We start from the raw sequence: 21,317 nt of genomic DNA on the forward strand, positions 1-21,317 counted from the left end.
ACAGGAGGGGGTGGGATGAAGCTGGGGTTTTACTTTGCTACATTTCTACACTATCCTTGGCTGGTGCGACCGTAAGGAACGCCAGTTTCCCTCGGGATCTGTCTGTCAGTCAGACGATGGGAGAGCGCGGTTTACAGAGGGACCAGTGCTGTGTAAACTCAGGACTCCCTCATCACAATCCCGGCCATCTCCCGACAGAAATATCGGAGGCGTTCACCGAGTTCGACCGCGACCGAGACGGCTACATCAGTTACAAGGATCTGGGGGAGTGCATGAGGACGATGGGATACATGGCCACCGAGATGGAACTACTCGAAATGAACCAACAAATTAAAATGAAATGTAAGGCTCCCCCCCCCCACCCAGCAACCCCACCCCCGTCACTTGCTCCGCACCGTCCCATCAAACACTCCTGGGGTCAGACACAGAGTGAATCTCCCTGCACACTGTCCCATCACACACTCCCGGGGTCAGACACAGAGTGAATCTCCCTCCTCACCGTCCCATCACACACTCCCGGTGTGAAACACAGAGTGAATCTCCCTCCACACCATCCCATCACACACTCCCGGGGTCAGACACAGAGTGAATCTCCCTCCACACCGTCCCATCAGACACTCCCGGGGTCAGACACAGAGTGAATCTCCCTCCCCTCCGTCCCGTCACACACTCCCGGGGTCAGACACAGAGTGAATCTCCCTCCACACCGTCCCATCACACACTCCGGGGGTCGGACACAGAGTGAATCTCCCTCCACACCGTCCCATCACACACTCCCGGGGTCAGACACAGTGTGAATCTCCCTCCACACCGTCCCATCATACACTCCCGGGGTGAGACACAGAGTGACTCTCCCTCCACACCGCCCCATCACACACTACCGGGGTAAGACACAGAGTGAATCTCCCTCCACACTGTCCCATCACACACTCCAGGGGTCGGACACAGATAGAATCTCCCTCCTCACCGTCCCATCACACACTCCCGGGGTCAGACACAGAGTGAATGTCCCTCCACACCGTCCCATCACACACTCCCGGGGTCAGACACAGAGTGAATCTCCCTCCACACCGTCCCATCACACACTCCCGGGGTCAGACACAGAGTGAATCTCCCTCCGCACCGTCCCATCACACACTCCCGGGGACAGACACAGAGTGAATCTCCCTCCACACCGTCCCAACACACACTCCCGGGGTCAGACACAGAGTGAATCTCCCTCCACACCGTCCCATCACACACTCCCGGGGTCAGACACAGAATGAATCTCCCTCCGCACCGCCCCATCACACACTCCCGGGGTCAGACACAGAGTGAATCTCCCTCCACACAGTCCCATCACACACTCCCGGGGTCAGACACAGAGTGAATCTCTCTCCACACCGTCCCATCACACACTCCCGGGGTCAGACACAGGGTGAATCTCGCTCCACACCGTCCCATCACACACTCCCGGGGTCAGACACAGAGTGAATCTCTCTCCACACCGTCCCATCACACACTCCCGGGGTCAGACAAAGAGTGAATCTCCCTCCACACCGTCCCATCACACACTCTCGGGGTCAGACACAGAGTGACACTCCCTCCACACCGTCCCATCACACACTCCCGGGGTAAGACACAGAGTGAATCTCCCTCCACACCGTCCCATCACACACTCCAGGGGTCGGACACAGAGTGAATCTCCCTCCTCACCGTCCCATCACACACTCCCGGGGTCAGACAAAGAGTGAATCACCCTCCACACCGTCCCATCACGTACTCCCGGGGTCAGACACAGAGTGAATCTCCCTCCACACCGTCCCCTCACACACTCCCGGGGTCAGACACAGAGTGAATCTCCCTCCACACCGTCCAATCACACACTCCCGGGGTCAGACACAGAGTGAATCTCCCTCCACACCGTCCCATCACACACTCCCGGGGTCAGACACAGAGTGAATCTCACTCCGCACCGTCCCATCACACACTCCCGTGGTCAGACACAGAGTGAATCTCCCTCCGCACCGTCCCATCACACACTCCCGGGGTCAGACACAGAGTGAATCTCCCTCCGCACCGTCCCATCACAAACTCCCGGGGTCAGACACAGAGTGAATCTCCCTCCGCACCGTCCCATCACAAACTCCCGGGGTCAGACACAGAGTGAATCTCCCTCCACACTGTCCTATCACACACTCCCGGGGTTGGACACAGAGTGAATCTCCCTCCACACCGTCCCATCACACACTCCCGGGGTCAGACACAGAGTGAATCTCCCTCCACACCGTCCCATCACACACTCCCAGGGTCAGACACAGAGTGAATCTCCCTCCGCACCGTCCCATCACAAACTCCCGGGGTCAGACACAGAGTGAATCTCCCTCCGCACCGTCACATCACACACTCCAGGGGTCGGACACAGATAGAATCTCCCTCCTCACCGTCCCATCACACACTCCCGGGGTCAGACAAAGAGTGAATCTCCCTCCACACCGTCCCATCACACACTCCCGGGGTCAGACACAGAGTGAATCTCCCTCCACACCGTCCCATCACACACTCCCGGGGTCAGACACAGAGTGAATCTCCCTCCGCACCGTCCCATCACACACTCCCGGGGACAGACACAGAGTGAATCTCCCTCCACACCGTCCCAACACACACTCCCGGGGTCAGACACAGAGTGAATCTCCCTCCACACCGTCCCATCACACACTCCCGGGGTCAGACACAGAGTGAATCTCCCTCCACACCGTCCCATCACACACTCCCGGGGTCAGACACAGAATGAATCTCCCTCCGCACCGTCCCATCACACACCCCCGGGGTCAGACACAGAGTGAATCTCCCTCCACACCGTCCCATCACACACTCCCGGGGTCAGACACAGAGTGAATCTCTCTCCACACCGTCCCATCACACACTCCCGGGGTCAGACACAGGGTGAATCTCCCTCCACACCGTCCCATCACACACTCCCGGGGTCAGACACAGAGTGAATCTCTCTCCACACCGTCCCATCACACACTCCCGGGGTCAGACACAGAGTGAATCTCCCTCCACACCGTCCCATCACACACTCCCGGGGTCAGACACAGAGTGACACTCCCTCCACACCGTCCCATCACACACTCCCGGGGTAAGACACAAAGTGAATCTCCCTCCACACCGTCCCATCACACACTCCAGGGGTCGGACACAGAGTGAATCTCCCTCCTCACCGTCCCATCACACATTCCCGGGGTCAGACAAAGAGTGAATCTCCCTCCACACCGTCCCATCACGTACTCCCAGGGTCAGACACAGAGTGAATCTCCCTCCACACCGTCCCCTCACACACTCCCGGGGTCAGACACAGAGTGAATCTCCCTCCACACCGTCCCATCACACACTCCCGGGGTCAGACACAGAGTGAATCTCACTCCGCACCGTCCCATCACACACTCCCGTGGTCAGACACAGAGTGAATCTCCCTCCGCACCGTCCCATCACACACTCCCGGGGTCAGACACAGAGTGAATCTCCCTCCGCACCGTCCCATCACAAACTCCCGGGGTCAGACACAGAGTGAATCTCCCTCCGCACCGTCCCATCACAAACTCCCGGGGTCAGACACAGAGTGAATCTCCCTCCACACTGTCCTATCACACACTCCCGGGGTTGGACACAGAGTGAATCTCCCTCCACACCGTCCCATCACACACTCCCGGGGTCAGACACAGAGTGAATCTCCCTCCGCACCGTCCCATCACAAACTCCCGGGGTCAGACACAGAGTGAATCTCCCTCCGCACCGTCCCATCACAAACTCCCGGGGTCAGACACAGAGTGAATCTCCCTCCACACTGTCCTATCACACACTCCCGGGGTTGGACACAGAGTGAATCTCCCTCCACACTGTCCTATCACACACTCCCGGGGTTGGACACAGAGTGAATCTCCATCCACAATGTACCATCACACACTCCCGGGGTCAGACACAGAGTGAATCTCCCTCCACACCGTCCCATCATACACTCCAGGGGTCAGACACAGAGTGAATCTCCCTCCGCACCGTCCCATCACACACTCCTGGGGTCAGACACAGAGTGAATCTCCCTCCACACCGTCCCATCACACACTCCCGGGGTCAGACACAGAGTGAATCTCCCTCCACACCGTCCCATCACACACTCCGGGGGTCGGACACAGAGTGAATCTCCCTCCACACCGTCCCATCACACACTCCCGGGGTCAGACAGTGTGAATCTCCCTCCACACCGTCCCATCACACACTCCCGGGGTCAGACACAGAGTGACTCTCCCTCCACACCGTCCCATCACACACTCCCGGGGTAAGACACAGAGTGAATCTCCCTCCACACCGTCCCATCACACACTCCAGGGGTCGGACACAGAGAGAATCTCCCTCCTCACCGTCCCATCACACACTCCCGGGGTCAGACAAAGAGTGAATCTCCCTCCACACCGTCCCATCACACACTCCCGGGGTCAGACACAGAGTGAATCTCCCTCCACACCGTCCCATCACACACTCCCGGGGTCAGACACAGAGTGAATCTCCCTCCGCACCGTCCCATCACACACTCCCGGGGTCAGACACAGAGTGAATCTCCCTCCCCACCGTCCCATCACACACTCCCGGGGTCAGACACAGAGTGAATCTCCCTCCACACCGTCCCATCACACACTCCCGGGGTCAGACGCAGAGTGACTCTCCCTCCACACCGTCCCATCACACACTCCCGGGGTAAGACACAGAGTGAATCTCCCTCCACACCGCCCCATCACACACTCCAGGGGTCGGACACAGAGTGAATCTCCCTCCTCACCGTCCCATCACACACTCCCGGGGTCAGACAAAGAGTGAATCTCCCTCCACACCATCCCATCACACACTCCCGGGGTCAGACACAGAGTGAATCTCCCTCCACACCGTCCCCTCACACACTCCCGGGGTCAGACACAGAGTGAATCTCCCTCCACACCGTCCCATCACACACTCCCGGGGTCAGACACAGAGTGAATCTCCCTCCACACCGTCCCATCACACACTCCCGGGGTCAGACACAGAGTGAATCTCACTCCGCACCGTCCCATCACACACTCCCGTGGTCAGACACAGAGTGAATCTCCCTCCGCACCGTCCCATCACACAGTCCCGGGGTCAGACACAGAGTGAATCTCCCTCCGCACCGTCCCATCACAAACTCCCGGGGTCAGACACAGAGTGAATCTCCCTCCACACTGTCCTATCACACACTCCTGGGGTTGGACACTGAGTGAATCTCCCTCCACACCGTCCCATCACACACTCCCGGGGTCAAATACAGAGTGAATCTCCCTCCACACCGTCCCATCACACACTCCCGGGGTCAGACACAGAGTGAATCTCTCTCCATACCGTCCCATCACACACTCCCGGGGTCAGACACAGAGTGAATCACCCTCCACACCGTCCCCTCACACACTCCCGGGGTCAGACACAGAGTGAATCTCACTCCGCACCGTCCCATCACACACTCCCGGGGTCAGACACAGAGTGAATCTCCCTCCGCACCGTCCCATCACAAACTCCCGGGGTCAGACACAGAGTGAATCTCCCTCCACACTGTCCTATCACACACTCCCGGGGTTGGACACGGAGTGAATCTCCCTCCACACCGTCCCATCACACACTCCCGGGGTCAAATACAGAGTGAATCTCCCTCCACACCGTCCCATCACACACTCCCGGGGTCAGACACAGAGTGAATCTCTCTCCATACCGTCCCATCACACACTCCCGGGGTCAGACACAGAGTGAATCTCCCTCCACACCGTCCCCTCACACACTCCCGGGGTCAGACACAGAGTGAATCTCCCTCCACACCGTCCCATCACACACTCCCGGGGTCAGACACAGAGTGAATCTCCCTCCACACCGTCCCATCACACACTCCCGGGGTCAGACACAGAGTGAAACTCCCTCCACACTGTCCCATCACACACTCCCGTGGTCAAATACAGAGTGAATCTCCCTCCACACCGTCCCATCACACACTCCCGGGGTCAGACACAGAGTGAATCTCCCTCCGCACCGTCCCATCACACACTCCCGGGGTCAGACACAGAGTGAATCACCCTCCACACCGTCCCATCACACACTCCCGGGGTCAGACACAGAGTGAATCTCTCTCCACACCGTCCCATCACACACTCCCGGGGTCAGACACAGAGTGAATCTCCCTCCACACCGTCCCATCACACACTCCCGGGGTCAAATACAGAGTGAATCTCCCTCCTCACCGTCCCATCACACTCTCCCGGGGTCGGACACAGAGTGAATCTCCCTCCTCACCGTCCCATCACACACTCCCGGGGTCAGACCCAAAGTGAATCTCCCTCCACACCGTCCCATCACACACTCCCGGGGTCAGACACAGAGTGAATCTCCCTCCACACCGTCCCATCACACACTCCCGGGGTCAGACACAGAGTGAATCTCCCTCCACACCGTCCCATCACATACTCCCGGGGTCAGACACAGAGTGAAACTCCCTCCACACCGTCCCATCACATACTCCCGGAGTCAGACACAGAGTGAATCTCCCTCCACACCGTCAAATCACACACTCCCGGGGTCAGACACAGAGTGAATCTCCCTCCACACCGTCCCATCACACACTCACGGGGTCAGACACAGAGTGAAACTCCCTCCACACTGTCCCATCACACACTCCCGGGGTCAAATACAGAGTGAATCTCCCTCCACACCGTCCCATCACACACTCCCGGGGTCAGACACAGAGTGAATCTCCCTCCGCACCGTCCCATCACACACTCCCGGGGTCAGACACAGAGTGAATCACCCTCCACACCGTCCCATCACACACTCCCGGGGTCAGACACAGAGTGAATCTCTCTCCACACCGTCCCATCACACACTCCCGGGGTCAGACACAGAGTGAATCTCCCTCCACACCGTCCCATCACACACTCCCGGGGTCAGACACAGAGTGAATCACCCTCCACACCGTCCCATCACACACTCCCGGGGTCAGACACAGAGTGAATCTCTCTCCACACCGTCCCATCACACACTCCCGGGGTCAGACACAGAGTGAACCTCCCTCCACACCGTCCCTTCACACACTCCCGGGGTCAGACACAGAGTGAATCTCTCTCCACACCGTCCCATCACACACTCCCGGGGTCAGACACAGAGTGAATCTCCCTCCTCACCGTCCCATCACACTCTCCCGGGTCGGACACAGAGTGAATCTCCCTCCTCACCGTCCCATCACACACTCCCGGGGTCAGACCCAAAGTGAATCTCCCTCCACACCGTCCCATCACACACTCCCGGGGTCAGACACAGAGTGAATCTCCCTCCACACCGTCCCATCACACACTCCCGGGGTCAGACACAGAGTGAATCTCCCTCCACACCGTCCCATCACATACTCCCGGGGTCAGACACAGAGTGAAACTCCCTCCACACCGTCCCATCACATACTCCCGGGGTCAGACACAGAGTGAATCTCCCTCCACACCGTCCCATCACACACTCCCGGGGTCAGACACAGAGTGAATCTCCCTCCACACCGTCCCATCACACACTCACGGGGTCAGACACAGAGTGAAACTCCCTCCACACTGTCCCATCACACACTCCCGGGGTCAAATACAGAGTGAATCTCCCTCCACACCGTCCCATCACACACTCCCGGGGTCAGGCACAGAGTGAATCTCCCTCCGCACCGTCCCATCACACACTCCCGGGGTCAGACACAGAGTGAATCTCCCTCCGCACCGTCCCATCACACACTCCTGGGGTCAGACACAGAGTGAATCACCCTCCACACCGTCCCATCACACACTCCCGGGGTCAGACACAGAGTGAATCTCCCTCCACACCGTCCATTCACACACTCCCGGGGTCAGACACAGAGTGAATCACCCTCCACACCGTCCCATCACACACTCCCGGGGTCAGACACAGAGTGAATCTCTCTCCACACCGTCCCATCACACACTCCCGGGGTCAGACACAGAGTGAACCTCCCTCCACACCGTCCCTTCACACACTCCCGGGGTCAGACACAGAGTGAATCTCTCTCCACACCGTCCCATCACACACTCCCGGGGTCAGACACAGAGTGAATCTCCCTCCACACCGTCCCATCACACACTCCAGGGGTCAGACACAGAGTGAACCTCCCTCCACACCGTCCCATCACACACTTCCGGGGTCAGACACAGAGTGAATCTCCCTCCACACCGTCCCATCACACACTCCTGGGGTCAAATACAGAGTGAATCTCCCTCCTCACCGTCCCATCACACACTCCAGGGGTCAGACACAGAGTGAATCTCCCTCCTCACCGTCCCATCACACACTCCCGGTGTCAGACACAGAGCGAATCTCCCTCCTCACCGTCCCATCACACACTCCCGGGGTCAGACACAGAGTGAATCCCCCTCCACACCGTCCCATCACACACTCCCGGGGTCAGACACAGAGTGAATCTCTCTCCACACCGTCTCATCACACACTCCCGGGGTCAGACACAGAGTGAATCTCCCTCCTCACCGTCCCATCACACACTCCCGGGGTCAGTCACAGAGTGAAACTCCCTCCACACTGTCCCATCACACACTCCCGGGGTCAGACACAGAGTGAATCTCCCTCCACATCGTCCCATCACACACTCCCGGGGTCAGACACAGAGTGAATCTCCCTCCACACCGTCCCATCACACACTCCCGGGGTCAGACACAGAGTGAATGTCCCTCCACACCGTCCCATCACACACTCCCGGGGTCAGACACAGAGTGAATCTCCCTCCACACCGTCCCATCACACACTCCCGGGGTCAAATACAGAGTGAATCTCCCTCCACACCATCCCATCACACACTCCTGGGGTCAGACACAGAGTGAATCTCCCTCCACTCCGTCCCATCACACACTCCCGGGGTCAGACACGGAGTGAATCTCCCCCCGCGGGCCCTCGCCGCGTGTAACTGCTCCCCTCTGTCCCGGACACAGTTGGCGGGAGGGTCAACCTTGACGATTTCGTGGACCTTATGGCCCCGAGGCTGCTGAAGGAGACTGCGCAGATGGTGGGAGTGAAGGAGTTGAAATATGCTTTTAAAGAGGTTTGTGATCTCTGGGAGAGGCCCGTCCTCTCTGTCACCTCGCCCCTCCGCTTCGCCTCCCCTCCTCTCTCCTCCAATCTCTGCCCCACGCCCCCCCATCACTTCTCCTCTCTCCCCAGGCAGTCCAGTCTCCTTCTCACCCCCACCCGTGTCTAACTCCCCCAGCCTCTCACCCCCCAGTCTCTCTGGCCCACACTTTGCCCTTTCACCCCCAGTCTCCCTCTCACCGCCCCAGTGTCTAACTCCCCCAGCCTCTCTCCCCCAGTCTCCCTCTCACCCCCCAGTGTCTAACTCCCCCAGCCTCTCTCCCCCAGTCTCCCTCTCACCCCCCAGTGTCTAACTCCCCCAGCCTCTCTCCCCCAGTCTCCCTCTCACCCCCCCAGTGTCTAACTCCCCCATCCTCTCTCCCCCAGTCTCCCTCTCACCCCCCAGTGTCTAACTCCCCCAGCCTCTCTCCCCCAGTCTCCCTCTCACCCCCCCAGTGTCTAACTCCCCCAGCCTCTCTCCCCGTCTCCCTCTCACCCCCCCAGTGTCTAACTCCCCCATCCTCTCTCCCCCAGTCTCCCTCTCACCCCCCAGTGTCTCACTCCCCCAGCCTCTCTCCCCCAGTCTCCCTCTCACCCCCCCAGTGTCTAACTCCCGCAGCCTCTCTCCCCGTCTCCCTCTCACCCCCCCGTGTCTAACTCCCCCAGCCTCTCTCCCCCACTCTCACCCCCCAGTGTCTAACTCCCCCAGCCTCTCTCCCCCAGTCTCCCTCTCACCCCCCAGTGTCTAACTCCCCCAGCCTCTCTCCCCCAGTCTCCCTCTCACCCCCCCAGTGTCTAACTCCCCCAGCCTCTCTCCCCCAGTCTCCCTCTAACCCACCAGTGTCTAACTCCCCCAGCCTCTCTCCCCCAGTCTCCCTCTCACCCCCCAGTCTAACTCCCCTAGCCTCTCTCCCCCAGTCTCCCTCTCACCCCCCAGTGTCTAACTCCCCCAGCCTCTCTCCCCCAGTCTCCCTCTCACCCCCCAGTGTCTAACTCCCCCAGCCTCTCTCCCCCAGTCTCCCTCTCACCCCCCAGTGTCTAACTCCCCCAGCCTCTCTCCCCCAGTCTCCCTCTCACCCCCCAGTGTCTAACTCCCCCAGCCTCTCTCCCCCAGTCTCCCTCTCACCCCCCAGTGTCTAACTCCCCCAGCCTCTCTCCCACAGTCTCCCTCTCACCCCACAGTGTCTAACTCCCCCAGCCTCTCACCCCCCAGTCTCCCTCTCACCCCACAGTGTCTAACTCCCCCAGCCTCTCACCCCCAGTCTCCCTCTCACCCCCAGTGTCTAACTCCCCCAGCCTCTCACCCCCCAGTCTCTCTGGCCCTCACTTTGCCCTCTCACCCAGTCTCCCTCTCACCCCCGTGTCTAACTCCCCCAGCCTCTCACCCCCCAGTCTCCCTCTCACCCCCCCAGTGTCTAACTCCCCCAGCCTCTCACCCCCACAGTGTCTAACTCCCCCAGCCTCTCACCCCCCAGTCTCCCTCTCACCCCCCCAGTGTCTAACTCCCCCAGCCTCTCACCCCCCAGTCTCTCTGGCCCTCACTTTGCCCTCTCACCCCCAGTCTCCCTCTAACCCCCCAGTGTCTAACTCCCCAGCCTCTCTCCCCCAGTCTCCCTCTCACCCCCCAGTGTCTAACTCCCCCAGCCTCTCTCCCCAGTCTCCCTCTCACCCCCCCAGTGTCTAACTCCCCCAGCCTCTCTCCCCCAGTCTCCCTCTCACCCCCCCAGTGTCTAACTCCCCCAGCCTCTCTCCCCCAGTCTCCCTCTCACCCCCCCAGTGTCTAACTCCCCCAGCCTCTCTCCCCCAGTCTCCCTCTCACCCCCGTGTCTAACTCCCCCAGCCTCCTCCCCCACAGTCTCTCTGGCCCTCACTTTGCCCTCTCACCCCCAGTCTCCCTCTAACCCCCCAGTGTCTAACTCCCCCAGCCTCTCTTCCCCAGTCTCCCTCTAACCCCCCAGTGTCTAACTCCCCCAGCCTCTCTCCCCCAGTCTCCCTCTCACCCCCCAGTGACTAACTCCCCCAGCCTCTCTCCCCAGTCTCCCTCTCACCCCTCCAGTGTCTAACTCCCCCAGTCTCCCTCTCACCCCCCAGTGTCTAACTCCCCCAGCCTCTCTCCCCCAGTCTCCCTCTCACCCCCCCCAGTGTCTAACTCCCCCAGCCTCTCTCCCCCAGTCTCCCTCTCACCCCCGTGTCTAACTCCCCCAGCCTCTTCTCCCCCACAGTCTCTCTGGCCCTCACTTTGCCCTCTCACCCCCAGTCTCCCTCTAACCCCCCAGTGTCTAACTCCCCCAGCCTCTCTTCCCCAGTCTCCCTCTAACCCCCCAGTGTCTAACTCCCCCAGCCTCTCTCCCCCAGTCCTCCCTCTCACCCCCCCAGTGACTAACTCCCCCAGCCTCTCTCCCCAGTCTCCCTCTCACCCCCCCAGTGTCTAACTCCCCCAGCCTCTCTCCCCCAGTCTCCCTCTCACCCCCCCCAGTGTCTAACTCCCCCAGCCTCTCTCCCCAGTCTCCCTCTCACCCCCCAGTGTCTAACTCCCCCAGCCTCTCTCCCCCAGTCTCCCTCTCACCCCCCAGTGTCTAACTCCCCCAGCCTCTCTCCCCCAGTGTCTAACTCCCCCAGCCTCTCTCCCCCACAGTCTCTCTGGCCCTCACTTTGCCCTCTCACCCCCAGTCTCCCTCTAACCCCCCAGTGTCTAACTCCCCCAGCCTCTCTTCCCCAGTCTCCCTCTAACCCCCCAGTGTCTAACTCCCCCAGCCTCTCTCCCCCAGTCTCCCTCTCACCCCCCCAGTGACTAACTCCCCCAGCCTCTCTCCCCAGTCTCCCTCTCACCCCCCCAGTGTCTAACTCCCCCAGCCTCTCTCCCCCAGTCTCCCTCTCACCCCCCCAGTGTCTAACTCCCCCAGCCTCTCTCCCCCAGTCTCCCTCTCACCCCCCAGTGTCTAACTCCCCCAGCCTCTCTCCCCCAGTCTCCCTCTCACCCCCCAGTGTCTAACTCCCCCAGCCTCTCTCCCCCAATCTCCCTCTCACCCCCTCAGTGTCTAACTCCCCCAGCCTCTCTCCCCCACAGTCTCTCTGGCCCTCACATCACCCTCTCTCCCCCACCTTCCCCCCCACCAGCCTCTCTCACTCTCTGCTGCACAATTCTCCCAAATCAACAATGCTAACATAGAAAATAGGTGCAGGAGTAGGCCATTCGGCCCTTCGAGCCTGCACCGCCATTCAGTATGATCATGGCTGATCATCCGACTCAGAACCCTGTACCTGCTTTCTCTCCATACCCCGATCCCTTTAGCCACAAGGGCCATATCTAACTCCCTCTTAAATATCGCCAATGAACCGGCCTCAACTGTTTCCTGTGGCAGAGAATTCCACAGATTCACCACTCTCTGTGTGAAGAAGTTTCTCTTCATCTTGGTCCTAAAAGGCTTCCCCTTTATCCTTAAACTGTGACCCCTCGTTCTGGACTTCCCCAACATCGGGAACAATCTTCCTGCATCTAGCCTGTCCAATCCCTTTAGAATTTTACACATTTCAATAAGATCCCCCCTCAATCCTCTAAATTCCAGTCAGTATAATCCTAGTCGATCCAGTCTTTCTTCATACGAAAGTCCTGCCATCCCAGGAATCAATCTGGTGAACCTTCTCTGTACTCACTCTATGGCAAGAATGTCTTTCCTCAGATTAGGGGACCAGAACTGCACACAATACTCGAGGTGCGGTCTCACCAAGGCCTTGTACAACTGCAGTAGAACCTCCCTGCTCCTGTACTCAAATCCTTTTGCTATGAATGCCAACATACCATTTGTCTTTTTCACAGCCTGCTGTACCTGCATGCCCACCTTCAATGACTGGTGTACAATGACACCCAGGTCTCGTTGCATCTCCCCTTTTCCTAATTAGCCACCGTTCAGATAATAATCTGTTTTCCTGTTCTTGCCACCAAAGTGGGTACACTCGTTTATCCAGATTAAACTGCATCTGCCATGAACTTGCCCACTCACCTTTATCCTTAAACTGTGACCCCTGTGACAACACTTCTTGCCTTAACGCACTTAGAGTACTCTTAGTGGTTTTGGGACCATCAGCGAAGGAAACAACTGCAGGCGTTGGCGAGGTATACGAGATTCCGGGAATGAAAGGGTTAATGTATCGGGAGCGATTCCATTGGCTGGAGTTCAGAAGAGCATATCACCGAAACCTTCGAAACATTGAAAGGATTAGAAACTGATTGTGCAGAGGATGTTGACTGTAGTGGGGGAGTCTAGGACCAGAGGACACAGATAGAATGGATGTGGAGAGGATGTTTCCTATAGTGGGGGAGTCTAGGACCAGAGGACACAGATAGAGTGGATGTGGAGAGGATGTTTCCTGAAGTGGGGGAGTCTAGGACCAGAGGACACAGATAGAGTGGATGTGGAGAGGATGTTTCCTGTAGTGGGGGAGTCTAGGGCCAGAGGACACAGACAGAGTGGATGTGGAGAGGATGTTTCCTATAGTGGGGGAGTCTAGGACCAGAGGACACAGACAGAGTGGATGTGGAGAGGATGTTTCCAATCGTGGGGGAGTCTAGGAGCAGAGGACACAGATAGAGTGGATGTGGAGAGGATGTTTCCTGTAGTGGGGGAGACTAGGACCAGAGGACACAGATAGAGTGGATGTGGAGAGGATGTTTCCTGTAGTGGGGGAGTCTAGGACCAGAGGACACAGATAGAGTGGATGTGGAGGGTATGTTTCCTGTAGTGGGGGAGTCTAGGACTTTGATGAGGCACATTAAAAGAGCTTTTTGATAGTCACGTGGACAAGGCAGGAGAGTGGGTTTGAGAGGGAGAACATGCTGGGAAGGTGGAACACTCTCGATGGGCTGGGGGAATAATTGTGCTCTGGTCTTGTGGTCTCCCTCAGCTGGACCGGAACGGCGATGGGACACTGTGCACCTCAGAGCTGGAGTACGCGGTAACCCAGATCCTGGGAGAAAAGTTAACCAAGGAGGAAATTCAGGAGGTTCTCCGGGACATCGACCTGAACGGGGACGGGCGAGTTGATTTTGATGGTATGATACAGTCCCATCACACAGTGAATCTCCCTCCACACCGTCCCATCACACACTCCCGGGGTCAGACACAGAGTGAATCTCCCTCCACACCGTCCCATCACACACTCCCGGGGTCAGACACAGAGTGAATCTCCCTCCACACCGTCCCATCACACACTCCCGGGGTCAGACACAGAGTGAATCTCCCTCCACACCGTCCCATCACACTCTCCCGGAGTCAGACACAGAGTGAATCTCCCTCCACACCGTCCCATCACACACTCCCGGGGTCAGACACAGAGTGAATCTCCCTCCTCACTGTCCCATCACACCCTCCCAGGGTCAGACACAGAGTGAAACTCCCTCCTCACAATCCCATCACACACTGCCGGGGTCAAACACAGAGTGAATCTCCCTCCACACTGTCCCATCACGTACTCCCGGGGTCAGACACAGAGTGAATCTCCCTCCACACCGTCCCATCACACACTCCCAGGGTCAGACACAGAGTGAATCTCCCTCCACACCGTACCATCATACACTCCCGGGGTGAAACACAATCTCCCTCCACTCCGTCCCATCACACACTCCCGGGGTCAGACACAGAGTGAATCTACCCCCACACCGTCCCCTCACACACTCCCAGGGTCAGACACAGAGTGAATCTCCCTCCTCACCGTCCCATCACACACTCCCGGGGTCAGACACAGAGTGAATCTCCCTCCACACCGTCCCATCACACACTCCCAGGGTCAAATACAGAGTGAATCTCCCTCCTCACCATCCCATCACACACTCCCGGGGTCAGACACAGAGTGAATCTCCCTCCTCACTGTCCCATCGCACCCTCCCAGGGTCAGACACAGAGTGAAACTCCCTCCTCACAATCCCATCACACACTGCCGGGGTCAAACACAGAGTGAATTTCCCTCCACACTGTCCCATCACGTACTCCCGGGGTCAGACACAGAGTGAATCTCCCTCCACACCGTCCCATCACACACTCCCGGGGTCAGACACAGAGTGAATCTCCCTCCACACCGTACCATCACACACTCCCGGGGTCAGGCACAGAGTGAATCTCCCTCCTCACAGTCCCATCACACACTCCCGGGGTGAGACACAGAGTGACTCTCCCTCCACACCGTCCCATCACACTTTCCCGGGGTCAGACACAGAGTGAAGCTCCCTCCGCACCGTCCCATCACACACTCCCGGGGTTGGACACAGAGTGAATCTCCCCCCACACCGTCCCATCACACACTCCCGGGGTCAGACACAGAGTGAATCTCCCCCCACACCGTCCCATCACACACTCCCGGGGTTGGACACAGAGTGAGGTTCCCCCTACACTGCCAGGTCATCGGGTAAGTAGTGGAGAGAGAGATCTCTGTTGCTCTGGCCAGTTTTCTGGGCAAAGTGACTCTCGGGTGCCGAGCTGTAAATCTGCGGTCCGGCCACTAGATGGCGGCCGATCTCCGAGGATGACGTGCAGGCCTCAGCAATGGCCGCCAGACAAAATGGCCTCCCTACCACAACATCAGACCTCATCTTAGCAAATAAAACAATATTCGGCTGGCATTCGAGCACAGGCTGGCCGGCAAATATCCAGGAAGTGAAGTACACGGGCAAAACGGACTGGAGGAACCCCGCAGGCCGGACAGCGTCCGTGAAAGAGGATGTTCCCGGCCCAGTCCCTTCCACGAGACTGCAAATGAACTGGGAAGAAATTTAAGGGCTGGCTGGGGTTTAGAGAAGCGAGGACGGATCGCTTGGAGGCCGGGTGGGTGGGAGAGGTCGAGGGCTGGAGCGGAAGGAATCTGATAGGGGCGGAGAGTGGACTGTGGGATAAAGGGGAAGGCGATGAGGCCATAGGAAACAGGGAGCAGGATCGGCCCACATCTGGTCACGGCTGATCCGTTTCCCCCTCGATCCCAATCTCCTAACTCCTCCTCATATCCCTTCACACCCTGACTGAACAGGAATCTATCAACCTCTGCCTTAAACATCCACTCTGAGTCCCCTGGTCCTAGACTCCCCCACTACAGGAAACATCCTCTTCACATCCACTCTATCTGTGTCCTCTGGTCCTAGACTCCCCCACTATAGGAAACATCCTCTCCACATCCACTCTATCTGTGTCCTCTGGTCATAGACTCCCCCACTACAGGAAACATCCTCTCCACATCCACACTCTCTGTGTCCTCTGGTCCTAGACTCCTCCACTATAGGGAACATCCTCTCCACATCCACTCTATCTGTGTTCTCTGGTCCTAGACTCCCCCACATAGGAAACATCCTCTCCACATCCACTCTATCTGTGTCCTCTGGTCCTAGACTCCCCCACTATAGGAAACATCCTCTCCACATCCACTCTATCTGTGTCCTCTGGTCCTAGACTCCCCCACTATAGGAAACATCCTCTCCACATCCACTCTATCTGTGTCCTCTGGTCCTAGACTCCCCCACTATAGGAAACATCTTCTCCACATCCACTCTCTCTGTGTCCTCTGGTCCTAGACTCCCCCACTACAGGAAACATTCTCTCCACATCCACTCTATCTGTGTCCTCTGTTCCTAGACTCCCCCACTACAGGAAACATCCTCTCCACATCCACTCTATCTGTGTCCTCTGGTCCTAGACTCCCCCACTATAGGAAACATCCTCTCCACATCCACTCTATCTGTGTCCTCTGGTCCTAGACTCCCCCACTATAGGAAACATCCTCTCCACATTAACTCTATCTGTGTCCTCTGGTCCTAGACTCCCCCACTATAGGAAACATCCTCTCCACATCCACTCTATCTGTGTCCTCTGGTCCTAGACTCCCCCACTATAGGAAACATCCTCTCCACATCCACTCTGTGTCCTCTGGTCCTAGACTCCCCCACTATAGGAAACATCCTCTCCACATCCACTCTGTGTCCTCTGGTCCTAGACTCCCCCACTATAGGAAACATCCTCTCCACATCCACTCTGTGTCCTCTGGTCCTAGACTCCCCCACTATAGGAAACATCCTCTCCACATCCACTCTATCTGTGTCCTCTGGTCTTAGACTCCGCCACTACAGGAAACATCCTCTCCACATCCACTCTATCTGTGTCCTCTGGTCCTAGACTCCCCCACTACAGGAAACATCCTCTCCACATCCACTCTATCGAGGCCTTTCAACCTTCGAGCGGTTTCGACACGATTCCCCGTCCCCCAATTCTTCTGAACTCCAGCGAGTCCAGACCCAGAGCCCTCGTACGTTAGCCCTTTCACTCCCAGAATCGTCCTTGTGAACCTCCTCTGTACCCTCTGCAGTTTCAGCACATCCTTTCTCAGTGAAGACTGCTGGCGAGTGAGGCTCCACCAGTGCTTTGTAAATCCTTGACATTTCGTCCTTGCTTTCCTCTCGAAACAGAAGCTCCCACGGCATTTGCCTTCTCAACACCGACTCGAACTGCAAGTCAGCCTTTAGGGAGTCCCAAGCCCCTCTGGAGCTCGGGTTTCTGAATTCTCTCCCCGCGTGGAACAACCGTCTACTCTCTTCCTCCGGCCGTGACCGTACCCTGCGTTCCCTTCTTTGCCTGTTCCCCTTGTCCGTCGGAGTCCCTCTGCAGGACCCCCCCCTCCCTCAGAACCACTTGTCCCTCCGCCTCTCCTCGCAGCATCCACAAAGCCATCAGTTCCCTCATCCGTGAATTGGCCCCAACACTGGCCCCTGAGGAACTCCACTCGTCCCCAGCAGGGAACCAGACAGGGCTCCCATTGTTCCCACTCGTTGTGACTTGCAAAGAACACTGAGGCTGTCTACAAGAAGGGTCAGAGCCGTCTCTACTTCCCGAGGAGACTGAGGTCCTTTAACATCTGCCGGACGATGCCGAGGATGTTCTACCAGTCTGCGATGGCCAGTGCTATCGTGTTTGCTGTTGTGTGCTGGGGCAGCAGGCTGAGGGTAGCGGACACCAACAGAATCAACAAACTCATTCGTAAGGCCAGTGACGTTGTGGGGGTGGAACTGGACTCTCTGACGGTGGCGTCTGAAAAGAGGATGCTGTCCAAGTTGCATGCCATCTTGGACAATGACTCCCATCCACTCCATAATGTACTGGTTAGGCACAGGAGTACATTCAGCCAGAGACTCACTCCACCGAGATGTAACACTGAGCGTCATAGGAAGTCATTCCTGCCCGTGGCCCTCAAACTTTACAACTCCTCCCTCGGAGTGTCAGACACCCTGAGCCAATAGGCTGGTCCTGGACTTATTTCCACTTGGCATGGTTAACTTATTATTATTTAATTACTTATGGTTTTATATCGCTATATTTCTTCACTATTCTTGGTTGGTGCGACTGTAACGAAACCCAGTTTCCCTCGGGATCAATAAAGTATGTCTGTCTGTCAGAACATACAATGTAAATGGTAGGACAGTGAGGGGGGCAGTAGAACAGAGGGATCTGGGAGTACAGATACATAATTCCCTAAAAGTGCCGTCACAAGTAGATAGGGTTGTAAAGAGAGCTTTTGATACTTTGGCACACACTCACGGGGTCGGACACAGAGTGAATCTTCCTCCACACCGTCCCATCATACACTCCCGGGGTCAGACACAGAGTGAATCTCCCTCCACACCGTCCCATCACACACTCCCGGGGTCAGACACAGAGTGAATCTTCCTCCACACCGTCCCATCATACACTCCCGGGGTCAGACACTGAGTGAATCTCCCTCCGCACCGTCCCATCACACTCTCCGGGGGTCAGACACAGAGTGAATCTCCCTTACACCGTCCCATCACACTCCCGGGGTCAGACACAGACTGAATCTTCCTCCACACCGTCCCATCACACACTCCCGGGGTCAGAGACAGAGTGAATCTCCCTCCACACCGTCCCATCACGTACTCCCTGGGTCAGACACAGAGTGAATCTCCCTCCACACCGTCCCATCACACACTCCTGGGGTTGGACACAGAGTGAGTCTCCCTCCACACCGTCCCATCACACACTCCCGGGGTCAGACACAGAGTGAATCTCCCTCCACACCGTCCCATCACACACTCCCGGGGTCAGACACAGAGTGAATCTCCCTCCACACCGTCCCATCACACACTCCCGGGGTCAGACACAGAGTGAAACTCCCTCCACACTGTCCCATCACACACTCCCGGGGTCAGTCACAGAGTGAAACTCCCTCCACACTGTCCCATCACACACTCCCGGGGTCAGACACAGAGTGAATCTCCCTCCACACCGTCCCATCACACAATCCCGGGGTCACACACGGAGTGAATCTCCCTCCACACCGTCCCATCACACCCTCCCGGTGTCAGACACGGAGTGAATCTTCCTCCACACCGTCCCATCACACACTCCCGGGGTCAGACACAGAGTAAATCTCCCTCCACACCGTCCCATCACACACTCCCGGGGTCAGACACAGAGTGAATCTCCCTCCACACCGTCCCATCACACACTCCCGGGGTCAGACACAGAGTGAATCTCCCTCCACACCGTCCCATCACACACTCCCGGGGTCAGACACAGAGTGAATCTCCCTCCACACCGTCCCATCACACACTCCCGGGGTCAGACACAGAGTGAAACTCCCTCCACACTGTCCCATCACACACTCCCGGGGTCAGACACAGAGTGAATCTCCCTCCACACCGTCCCATCACACAATCCCGGGGTCAGACACAGAGTGAATCTCCCTCCACACCGTCCCATCACATACTCCCGGGGTCAGACACAGAGTGACTCTCCCTCCACACCGTCCCATCACACACTCCCGGGGTCAGACACAGAGTGAATCTCCCTCCACACCGTCCCATCACACACTCCTGGGGTCAGACACAGAGTGAATCTCCCTCCACACCGTCCCATCACACACTCCCGGGGTCAGACACACAATGAATCTCCCTCCACACCGTCCCATCACACACTCCCGGGGTCAGACACAGAGTGAATCTCCCTCCACACCGTCCCATCACACACTCCCGGGGTCAGACACAGAGTGAATCTCCCTCCACACCGTCCCATCACACACTCCCGGGGTCAGACACAGAGTGAATCTCCCTCCACACCGTCCCATCACATACTCCCGGGGTCAGACACAGAGTGACTCTCCCTCCACACCGTCCCATCACACACTCCCGGGGTCAGACACAGAGTGAATCTCCCTCCACACCGTCCCATCACACACTCCTGGGGTCAGACACAGAGTGAATCTCCCTCCACACCGTCCCATCACACACTCCCGGGGTCAGACACACAATGAATCTCCCTCCACACCGTCCCATCACACACTCCCGGGGTCAGACACAGAGTGAATCTCCCTCCACACCGTCCCATCACACACTCCCGGGGTCAGACACAGAGTGAATCTCCCTCCACACCGTCCCATCACACACTCCCGGGGTCAGACACAGAGTGAATCTCCCTCCTCACCGTCCCATCACACACTCCCGGGGTCAGACACAGAGTGAAACTCCCTCCACACCGTCCCATCACACACTCCCGGGGTCAGACACGGAGTGAATCTCCCTCCACACTGTCCTATCAGACACTCCCGGGGTCAGACACAGAGTGAATCTCCCTCCACACCGTCCGATCACTCACTCCCGGGGTCAGACACAGAGTGAATCTCCCTCCTCACCGTCCTGTATGGAGCCTTCATTGCTCTTTTCTCGGTGTAACAAACTTATTTTTTCTGTCCGACAGAGTTTGTGATGATGCTGTCTGTTCGTTAGTCCTTTGGTCAGCGGTCAGCGGGAAGCGGAGGGAGAGGAGCATCGGAAACGCACACCCGACCCCCCCCCACCCCCGTAGGAACTGTACCTGGTCACACTGAAAATAAATTACTCACAAAATCTCTGTGTCTGTGTGTGAGAGAGGGGGGGAGTGGGAGACAAGAGGATAGAGGAGGGAAAACAGAGAGAGAGTGAGGGGAGGGCTGAGAGGGTCGGGGAAGATGGGCGTGTGAGGCAGAGGGAAGGGTGTGAGGTTGTGAGCAGGAGGGAGGGTTGTGGTGGAGCGAGAGGGTAGTGAGGGACAGGGAGTGTTGCAAGGGAGATGGAGGTGTGTGGAGTGGGAGGGTTGCGAGGGAGAGGGAGGTGTGTGAGGGATAGGGAGGGTAGTGAGGGAGAG

General features: G+C 57.7%; 1 protein-coding gene across 1 annotated transcript; it reads left to right on the forward strand.

Moving 5' to 3' along the window:
- Nucleotides 1-87: 87 nt before the first annotated feature.
- Nucleotides 88-21,258, forward strand: LOC132388202 (calcium-binding protein 2-like). The gene is made up of 4 exons (XM_059960554.1): nt 88-342; nt 9,015-9,124; nt 14,053-14,200; nt 20,892-21,258. Exons 1-4 carry the CDS (start codon nt 117-119, stop codon nt 20,918-20,920), a joined length of 513 nt encoding a protein of 170 aa, XP_059816537.1. The 5' UTR covers nt 88-116; the 3' UTR covers nt 20,921-21,258.
- The last annotated feature ends 59 nt before the right edge of the window (nt 21,259-21,317 follow it).

Source organism: Hypanus sabinus, unplaced genomic scaffold (genome assembly GCF_030144855.1).
Source record: "Hypanus sabinus isolate sHypSab1 unplaced genomic scaffold, sHypSab1.hap1 scaffold_2771, whole genome shotgun sequence".
NCBI lineage: Eukaryota > Metazoa > Chordata > Chondrichthyes > Myliobatiformes > Dasyatidae > Hypanus > Hypanus sabinus.